General features: G+C 40.4%; 1 protein-coding gene across 1 annotated transcript; it reads left to right on the top strand.

The window, feature by feature from the left end:
- The first annotated feature begins 3398 nt into the window (after positions 1-3398).
- Positions 3399-9216, top strand: LOC111342179 (uncharacterized). The gene has a single exon (XM_088738861.1). The coding sequence runs from the start codon at positions 3499-3501 to the stop codon at positions 9070-9072; it is 5574 nt and encodes a 1857-aa protein (XP_088594987.1). The 5' UTR covers positions 3399-3498; the 3' UTR covers positions 9073-9216.
- Positions 9217-9850: the final 634 nt, after the last annotated feature.

The following is a 9850-nucleotide window of genomic DNA, read 5'->3' as shown; positions in this document are numbered from 1 at the left end:
TGACAAAGGTTTCCTCTTCGTTTTTTGCTTGTAATGCGGCCGAACCTATGGCCCTAAGCTATCTTATATTAAACATATTCCTAAAAATCTTTTAAGAATAACTTTAAGAAGTAGAGGTCGAGAAAATCACTCAACTCCAAACTTAAGAGTTTTTCTTTCTCGGCTCAAATGCGCCGCTGTCCAGAGAGGAAAGGTGAGCTAGCACAGCTATCAAATGTCAAGCACAAAAAGACCGATTTTGCTCTATTTTCGCACGGGAAAATTTCCAAATAAACATAAAAGAAAAAGTTACTACACGAGCAAATCGATATACTCATAGAAATTTGAAAAGGGAAACAAAAGTACGAAAAAGGTCAAGTTCATTCGAAGACTTAATAATGCATTCTTACACGTAGTAACGTTTGAAAGCTGTGTAACGTGGGCCCAGTGGACTGAAATGACTATGAAAGTCAATGTTGAGCAGCTCTTGCGTACGAAACAGATGATCACACTCTATTTGGGTGAGTGACGTATTGCGTTTGTTGGGAAAAACTCAAAAGATGAACAGAGGAGGTTAACTTTACTCAAGTCAAGGCACTAAAGGGATCAGTACGTGGTAAGTACTGTTTTTCAAAACAACTAATTAAATTCCATTTGCTATTGTTGGCTCTTCATTGGCTTAACTTCTAGATCAAAGAGTCGTCTTTCAAATTGTTCCAACTAAAAAAAAAAGCATGAACTGAGTGAGGTTAGTACTACATTTGTAAATGATTCAGTACAAAAAAACACAGACTAAATCGATCAATTAACACGATCGAGTTTAACTAGGACTGCAAGTGATAATTTTATCAAATAAGGCTTCCTAGTCTCAAATCATTAAATTCTGACATCCTCTGAGTTTGCTCTAACGCTACGCTATTGCACCATCTTTACGCAGAATTCCAGCCATATTGTGGGAAAATTGCTCACAGTTTGTCTTCGAACTAAATACAGATCATTTGCTTTCCCCACGACTGAAGGGAAAATGAGGAGAGATACGTTGCCATTTTAACAAAATTTTTAAGCGATATCGCGATTTCATGCATTTCAGTTTTGAACTTTAGTTTCTTTTTACTGATGTTGGAATTGAGCTTGTTGAAATGTAATAAATCTATTTCACTTCACAGGGAATTTCAGTTCTCATTATTCATTGCATTTTACCACAAGATTAAGATTCAGTTGGAAGTTCTGTCTTGAAACGGTAAGTTATCTGTAGATGGTGACTAACGTTAACCAATAATTGTGATTTGCGCGATTGAAGACAAACTTGATAAATGAGACAAATGGATTGGGTTGCATTCTATCGGTGCTTTACTCTAAGATGCCACATTATTAACTACTAGTTACTCTTGAAGGCTTTGAAGTGTTTTAAAGAGAGAAGATTAAATTCAGTCATATCTAAATTTTAAGCAAAATGATAACTTGGGGAAGGAAGAGCGATTAAAAAACTCGAATCACACTTACGAAGTAGAATCTTTGCATGGGAGGACGAAATTTTCGTTAAAATGCGCAAAAACGGTGATTCCAGTAGTTTTTTGTGTGTGTGTGTGTGTGTGCGTTTATATGTTCTCCTTTATTCGGTCATGCGACTTTCAGTTTGAAAAGAGTGCATCGTGCGATTATACAAATAATGATGGAAATTCTACGAGGAAGACGTTTTTTAGTTTTCATTCGTAAAAAATAAGTCCATAAACTTTTTCCTGTTCAGGTCAAGTTTTTCTTTTTTTTTTTCCGAAGCTAAAAAAAAATTACCGAGAACGAGTGTTTTTTGGCATCTCATCAGAAAATTCAATCCAAGAATAACTGATGCCTCTTTTTGCGATAAGAATCATTTGATTTCTCTGAACTTGGCGGAAAGTTTCACTTTCCAGGGCAGTGCATTTAATGGTTGGGTGAATGGATTTATAGAAGTATAGAAGCACAAGCTTTAACTGTCTTCTGATGATAGTAAAGAACAAACAAAAGATCCTCACATCCGACAAAGGGGGGGCCTGTTGGAGCAGGAATTTTTAGCAGGTTTACAGGAAGCTGATGGATTCTGTAACATCCTGTCACTAGAATTTATGGGCAAACCAGGATGCTTTATTAATACACATTGGAGGGAGGGGAGGGGGCTACAAGCACCCAAAGAACCCCCTCTTCCTTGGATACTCCCCCGTGAAGGTCATTCCTTCGAGGCCAAATTGTGAAAACTGTAAAATTGCTGAAAATAGAAATTAATTAACTATCAGATAAGCTAAAGAATAACATAATGGGCTGGGGTCTTTTAAGTTCACTCATGCAGAATGAACGAGTGGTGATATACACATTCAACAAAATTGGAAAAGATTTGAAAAATATATCTTCACACTAAAAAAAGGAGGTTACAAATAGGGGGTGGGGGAACCTTAGCTCTCACATGATATTATATTTATGAAATCCAAGATCAAAAATAGTCTTACCCTCGAAAGGAAAGGGAAACAGAATATATATATAGATGCATTTTTTTTGTTAAAAAATTCTTGATGTTAAAGAATGTAAAAATGGCCGATCGAGCTCGAGGGAGGTGTCACGACTATCAAAGACTTGATAGCGTCGAGTTAATACATAATATCTGGGTACTGATCCTTTCGCTGCAAAACATTACAAGAGTTTTACGCTTTATTCCATGATTGCTCTAATTAATTACACTTCAAGTAAACACAATCGGTGTCTTTTTTGACTAAGCCCTGAACCTTTCTTGACGAAATTTTGGCGAAGAAAATTTGACTCGGCACAACAAGCAAGTTGTTGCTATAAGAGTGATCTAGTCAGTATCTCAATTATCCTTGGCTTCATACTGTTTCATTAAGTTATAGCATGACAAAAGGACAACACCTTACAATAATTCCCGACTTTTCACCTTGCGGTTACTGTGGTTTCTCCTCTTCTTTTTAATTAGAAGATACTTTTGTATTAGTTCTTCATCGACTTATATCAAGGTCTTTATCGAAAGGAAAAGGAATTTTTCTAGCTTCAAATAGTGGTTTGATACTGACGCTTTTGAGGATCCATTTTCATTTTCTATTGGTCTCTGATTTTTAGATTTGTACGATAGTGTAACGGGCATCCCAAAAGAACTGAGGAAGGGCGATCGTTTTTGCTGGAATAAATCAAATGAATGCGTCCAAATGCCCCTTCCCTTTCCCCCTGATTGTGGTGGATTTTGATTGTATCGCGATATAAATTTACTTGATCCCACCATCACGCACTGTTATATTCTCATGACCCTCCATAATTGGCAGTTGATTTTTCTACAACATCCCCTTTATACTCTTTTGACAACGACTGACCCCTCCCCCCTTCCGTTCCCGTGAAAATCACTTCACTTCCACCCCCTCCCCCCAAGCGATAGGAAATGGTTGATCTCTAAAACAATCGAAATCTCCAAGGCCTGTCTTGTTAACGAGCAGTTCTCCATTCCTAGCCAAAAACACTGACAGACTAACTACCAAAGCCACCATGATAAACAGCACACTAGAAATTGTAAAAGCCATCTGTATTGGTCGCATGGCCGCTGTCTTCCTTCGCAACACTGGTCGTGTGATGAAAGCCATCGAGTTATGCCAGGAATATTTGATTTTCCTAAACAGCCAAGCACTGATTAAAGATATTCGATTAGCCAACTTACTTTTCCGTGCTATCTACCTCGTGATGATCAATTCGTACGAAGCTATGCATGAGTATGCAATTGCCGAAAAATACCTCAGGGAGCTACTTTTCATGAACCAAACCTCGGATGACACCGTCGATAAAGGATGGCTAAATTTACGACTGGCACGTACACTTCGGGCACAAAATAACTTACTTGAGGCCAGAAAACTTTATGAATCAGCAATAAACATTATAAAAAGGAATGACAATACACGGACAAAAGTGCTTTTTTACGAAGAAATGGGAACACTACTCCATGACATAGAAGAATATGACAAGTGTGAAACATATCTACTAAAAGCACTTGCTATTTCAAAAGAAATTTGCGACAGGGATGGAGAAGCGGCAAGCTGCGGAAACCTCGGAACACTGTTCCAGTCGCTTGGTAAATATTACAAGGCCGGAGAATATCAAGAGAGAGCACTCGCTATTAGAAAAGAAATTGGCGACAGGAGAGGGGAAGCGACAAGCTACGGAAATCTCGGAACATTGTTCCAGTCGGTTGGCAAGTATGACAAGGCCCGAGAATATCAAGAGAAAGCACTTATTATTAGAAGAGAAATTAGCGACAGAAAAGGAGAAGCAACAAGCTACGGAAACCTCGGAACAACGTTCCAATCGCTTGGTATGTTTGACAAGGCCCGAGAATGTCAGAAAAAAGCACTAGCTATTAGAGTAGAAATTGGCGACAAAAAAGGACAGGCAACAAGCAACGGAAAACTCGGAATATTGTTCCATTCACTTTGTAAATATAACAAAGCCCGAGAATGTCAGGAGAAAGCACTAGCTACGTACATAGAAATTGGCGACAGAAAAGGAGAAGCAAACAGCCACAAAGACCTTGGGATATTGTTCCTATCGCTCGGGAATTATGACCAAGCCCGAGAGCATCTAGAGAAAGCACTCGCAATCCAATTAGAAATTGGCGACAAAAAAGGAGAAGCAACTAGCTACGGCAACCTTGGAGCATTGTTCCACGTCAAAGACAATTATGACAAGGCCCGGGAATATCAGGAGAAAGAACTAGCCATCAGAACCGAAATTCACGACAAAAATGGAGAGGCATTATGTTATGGAAGCTTAGGATTACTGTTCCAGTCCCTTGGAAAATACGATAAGGCGCGAGAAAATCAGGAAAGAGCACTTGCTATTGCAAAAGAAATTGGCGACAGAAATTTAGAAGCATCAAACTACGGAAACCTCGGAAGATTGTTCCAGTTGCTTGGTAAATATGACAAGGCCCGAGAATATCAAGAGAAAGCACTCGGTATTAGGAAAGAAACTGGCGACAGAAATGGAGAAGCATCGAGCTACGGAAACCTGGGAACACTGTTTCAGTCAATACATCAATTCGACAATGCCCGAATATATCAGGAGAAAGCTCTTGCTATTAGAATAGAAATTGGCGACAGGAATGGAGAAGTAACAAGCTACGGAAACCTGGGGACATTGTTTCAAGCCCTTGGTAAATATGATAAGGCCCAAGAATATCTGGAGAAAGCACTTGCTATCATTAGAGAGTTAGATAGCAGCAACAGAAATAAAGAATCGACAAACTTGGGAAAGGTAGGAACATTGTTCCAAGCACTTGGTAAATATGACAAGGCCCTAAAAGATCAGGAGAAAGCGCTTGCTATGAAAATGGAAATTGGCTACAGAAGAGAAGAAGCAGTATGTTATGGAAACCTCGGATTACTGTTCCAGTCCCTTGGAAGATACGACAATGCCCGAGAAAATCAGGAAAGAGCACTTGCTATTGCAAAAGAAATTGGCGACAGAAATTTAGAAGCATCAAACTACGGAAACCTTGGAACATTGCTCCAATTGCATGGTATATATGACAAGGCCCAAGAATATCAGGAGAAAGCACTTGCTATTAGAGGAGAAACTGGCGACAGAAATGGAGAAGCATCGAGCTACGGAAACCTGGGAACATTGTTTCAATTACTAGGTCGATGCGACGATGCCCGAATATATCAGGAGAAAGCTCTTGCCATTAGATTAGAAATTGGCGACAGAAATGGAGAAGCAACAAGCTATGGAAACCTGGGGACATTGTTTCAAGCCCTTGGTGAGTATGACAAAGCCCAAGAATATCTCGAGAAAGCACTGGCCATCAAATTAGAAATTGGTGACAGATATGGAGAGGCAACTATCTTGGAAAACCTCGGAACATTGTTCCAGTTGCTTGGTAAATGCCACAAGTCTCGAGAGTACCAGGAGAAAGCTCTCGCTATTACAATAGAACTTGGCAACAGAAAAGAAGAAGCAGTATGCTATGGAAACCTCGGAGCATTATTCCATACCCTTGGTAGATATGACAAGGCCCAACAATATCAGGAGAAAGCACTTGCTATCCGATTAAATATTGGCGACAGAAATGGAGAAGCAAAAAGCTACGGAAACCTAGGAAAGTTGTTCCAATCGCTCGGTAAATATGACAAAGCCCGAGAGTATCAGGAGAAAGCACTTGCTATCACAATAGCAATTGGCGACAAAAATGAAGAAGCATCGAGCTACGGAAACCTGGGAACACTGTTGCAATCACTAGGTCAATACGAGAAGGCCCGAATATATCAGGAGAAAGCTCTTGCCATTAAAAGAGAAATTGGCGACAGGGATGGAGAAGCAACAAGCTACGGAAACCTCGGAACAGTGTTCCAGGTCTTAGGTAAATATGACATGGCCCGGGAATATCAGACGAAAGCACTAGCTATTAGAACTGAAATTCGCGACAGAAATGGAGAAGCAACAAGCTTGGGAAACCTCGGAATACTGTTCCAATCAATTGGTAAATTTGACAAGGCCCTAGAATATCAGGAGAAAGCACTAACCATTGCAAAAAATGTGGGCGACAGGGATGGAGAAGCAGCAATTTACGGAAACCTTGGAACATTGTTCAAAACCCTTAGTATATTAGACAAGGCCCGAGAATATCAGGAAAAAGCACTCGCAATCCGATTAGAAATTGGCAACAGAAATGGAGAGGCAACAAGCTACGGAAACTTAGGAACATTGTTCCAAGCCCTTGGTAAATATGACATGGCCAGAGAATATCAAGAGGAAGCACTTGCCATTAGAATAGAAATTGGTGACAGAATTGGAGAAGCAGCAAGCTACGGAAACCTCGGAACATTGTTCGAATTGCTTGGTAAATATGACAAGGCCCGAGAATATCAAGAGAAAGCACTCGGTATTAGGAAAGAAACTGGCGATAGAAATGGAGAAGCATCGAGCTACGGAAATCTTGGAACATTGTTCCAGTCGGTTGGTAAATATGACAAGGCCCGAGAATATCATGAGAAAGCGCTTAACATCAGAACAGAAATTGGCGACCTGAACGGAGAAGCAAAATGCCTAGGAAACTTCGGAACATTGTTTCAGACGCTTGGTGAATTTGAAAAGGCTCAAGAATATCTCGAGAGAGCACTAAGTATGTGTAAGAGAATAGGCAACAGAAAAGATGGGGCGACCAATTATGGAAACTTAGCAGCTCTGTTTATTTCTCTCGGTAAATACCGAAAGGCTGACGAGTATTCAGAGAAAGCACTGGCAATTAGATTAGAAATTGGTGACAGAAGAGGAGAAGCAACAGATTACGAACATCTTGGTAGAATTTCCCTTCAGTGTGGCTATTATGACAGGGCTCAAGAATATTTCAAGGATGCCCTTGCAATTCAAATGGAAATTGGCGATAGAGAGGGAATGTTAAACAGTTTCATGGCTTTGGGATTGTGTTTTCAATCGCTTGATGAATATGACGTGACCGAAGAATACCTCAAGAAGGCTCTCCTTTTAAGCAGGGATATTGGAAACAACTTGAAAGAATTTCACTGTCTTTGTTGTCTAACGATATTGAAGTCACTTCAAAATAAAGTTAAAGAGGCCCTCTCGTGGTCTTTTCAAAGCATAAAAAAATTCGACACTCTGCGAGATTTTCAGGAACGCAACGATCAATTTAAGACATCCCTTTTAGAGGAGCACGGTGCTCCTTCCTACAGGTGGCTCAGTGTCACGCTTTCTTCTGCCGATAAACCTAAAGACGCTATCTATGTCGAAGAGCTGAGACGGGCGAGAGGCTTGGCCGACTTGATGGCAGCTCTGTACTCTATTGAAGAACAGATCTTAGGGAACCCACGATCATGGTGTGGCATTTGTAAAATTATCACAAGAGAGTTAGACTGCGCATGCCTGTACGTTTCGGTAGAGAAAGAAGAAGTTCGTTTTTGGATTCTCAAAGCAACGGGAGCTATTCATTTTACCGAAAAGAAGGTGGACCTTGAAGCAAACGTGCTGACCGGATTAGTGCCCGACTTAAACGAGTTTCTAAAAGAGAGCTTTCGAAGCCCTAACAGAATTGACGACGTGAATTGCAAAGATCGATATCAAGAGGACACACAATCAATGTCACTTCGCCATGGAAGCCGCCTGCCTCTGCGTGATTATGATGCTAAAGAAATCAAAGCGAATCTTCAATTATGCTACGAGATAATCATTTCTCCTGTGATTGACTTGCTTAAGGAGCCCGAGATTATAATTGTTCCCGATTCTTGTATGTACCAAATACCATTTGCAGCCCTAATTGACGAAGGTGGCAAGTATTTATCAGAGAAATTCCGACTCCGAATCGTTCCGTCCTTGACGACTCTCAAGCGTATCCAGGACAGTCCTCCAGACTATCACAGTAAAACAGGTGCGCTGATAGTGGGTGATCCTGAAGTGGGAGATGTGATTTGTAATGGAAGACGCATGACATTCACAGCATTGCCATGTGCAAGAAAGGAAGCAGAGATGATTGGAAGACTTTTTGGCGTAACACCTTTGATTGGAGACTGTGCGAAGAAGCAAGCCGTTCTTCAAGCTATAAATTCGGTGAGTCTAATTCATCTCGCTGCCCATGGTAATGCCGAAAGAGGAGAGATTGCTCTCTCTCCGATGCGCCCATCTCTCTCTATTCCACGAGAAAAAGATTACGTTTTAACGATGGCGGACATTTCAAAAATCCAGCTACGGGCTAAACTGGTGGTACTTAGCTGTTGTCACAGCGGGCGTGGAGAGATTAAAGCCGAAGGAATTATTGGAATCGCTCGAGCCTTCTTAGGATCGGGTGCGCGCTCCGTGTTAGCGGCGCGCTGGGCCCTGAACGACGTAGCCACCCAGCAGTTCATGACTTGTTTCTACGAGCACCTGTTCCGTGGTGATAGTGCCAGTGAAGCTCTTTACGAGGCCAGAAAGTGGATGAGAAATAACGGCTTTGACAAAGTTTCACAATGGGCACCCTTCATGCTCATTGGTGACAACGTGAAATTTAATTTTGAACAGTGCCCACCGCATCATTATTGCCATGAGTCGAGTAAGCCTTCTGTAGATGAAATGGACTAAGAAGAGCTAGAGACTATCGATTTCCGGCGTACATTATCAGCAAGGACAAATCGGATCGATACACATAACAAAACATTCTTGTAAAAAGCTCATTTGATATCTAAGTTTAACATTTGGAGGCAGGACGGTCCTTAATGTACTCTTTATAAGAGTTATATAAGCTCGTTTAGAACAAACTTCAGTATACCATATTTTGTAAAAGCGATAAGTTCACCCGCCAAGCCAAATGAATAATAGCTAAATATTTTTTTCTGATCAGACTAGTCGGTGAAGTAAAGAAAATTTTTTAAGTTATGCTTTTCAAAGGTGAGAATTTCGTAGAGTCAAGCAGATTTTGGGTAAATGTTTGAAGTAAAGATGGTGTTTCTCAAAGTTTTTGTAGATTTACTTAAAGCTTGTAACGGGAAACTATATTCACCATATTTATAATAGAAACAATTTTTTTTTCAAATAGTGCTCTCGTATACTCACACACATACAAACAAGAAAAAAGTGCGTAAATGAAATCTAGATGGAGAGCGATATCGCACTTTATAAATGTACAGGTGCATAAGTGGAAACAAAGAGGAGGGAGACGTAAAGTTAATTTGCTTAGTTTTTTGGTTTTGCTGCCATTTAATCTAGTGGAATACAGCAGGCTGCTCCACTACAATAAAACCTGCTCGCTGTAAGATAAGACTTCACACTGGAGTCCTCGGATGAATGGAATCATTTTTCACAGCCTTTGATCTCTTTCTTGCATGAAGCTTAACCTCCCCACCTCACAGTTTCATTGTTC

Source organism: Stylophora pistillata, chromosome 11, assembly GCF_964205215.1.
Source record: "Stylophora pistillata chromosome 11, jaStyPist1.2, whole genome shotgun sequence".
NCBI lineage: Eukaryota > Metazoa > Cnidaria > Anthozoa > Scleractinia > Pocilloporidae > Stylophora > Stylophora pistillata.
Note: the sequence above shows the minus strand (reverse complement) of the source record. Positions and strands in the feature narration are given on the sequence as shown.

Excerpts from the sequence above, each read along its gene's own strand:
- LOC111342179 (XM_088738861.1), top strand. The coding sequence starts at position 3,499 with ATGATAAACAGCACACTAGAAATTGTAAAAGCCATCTGTATTGGTCGC.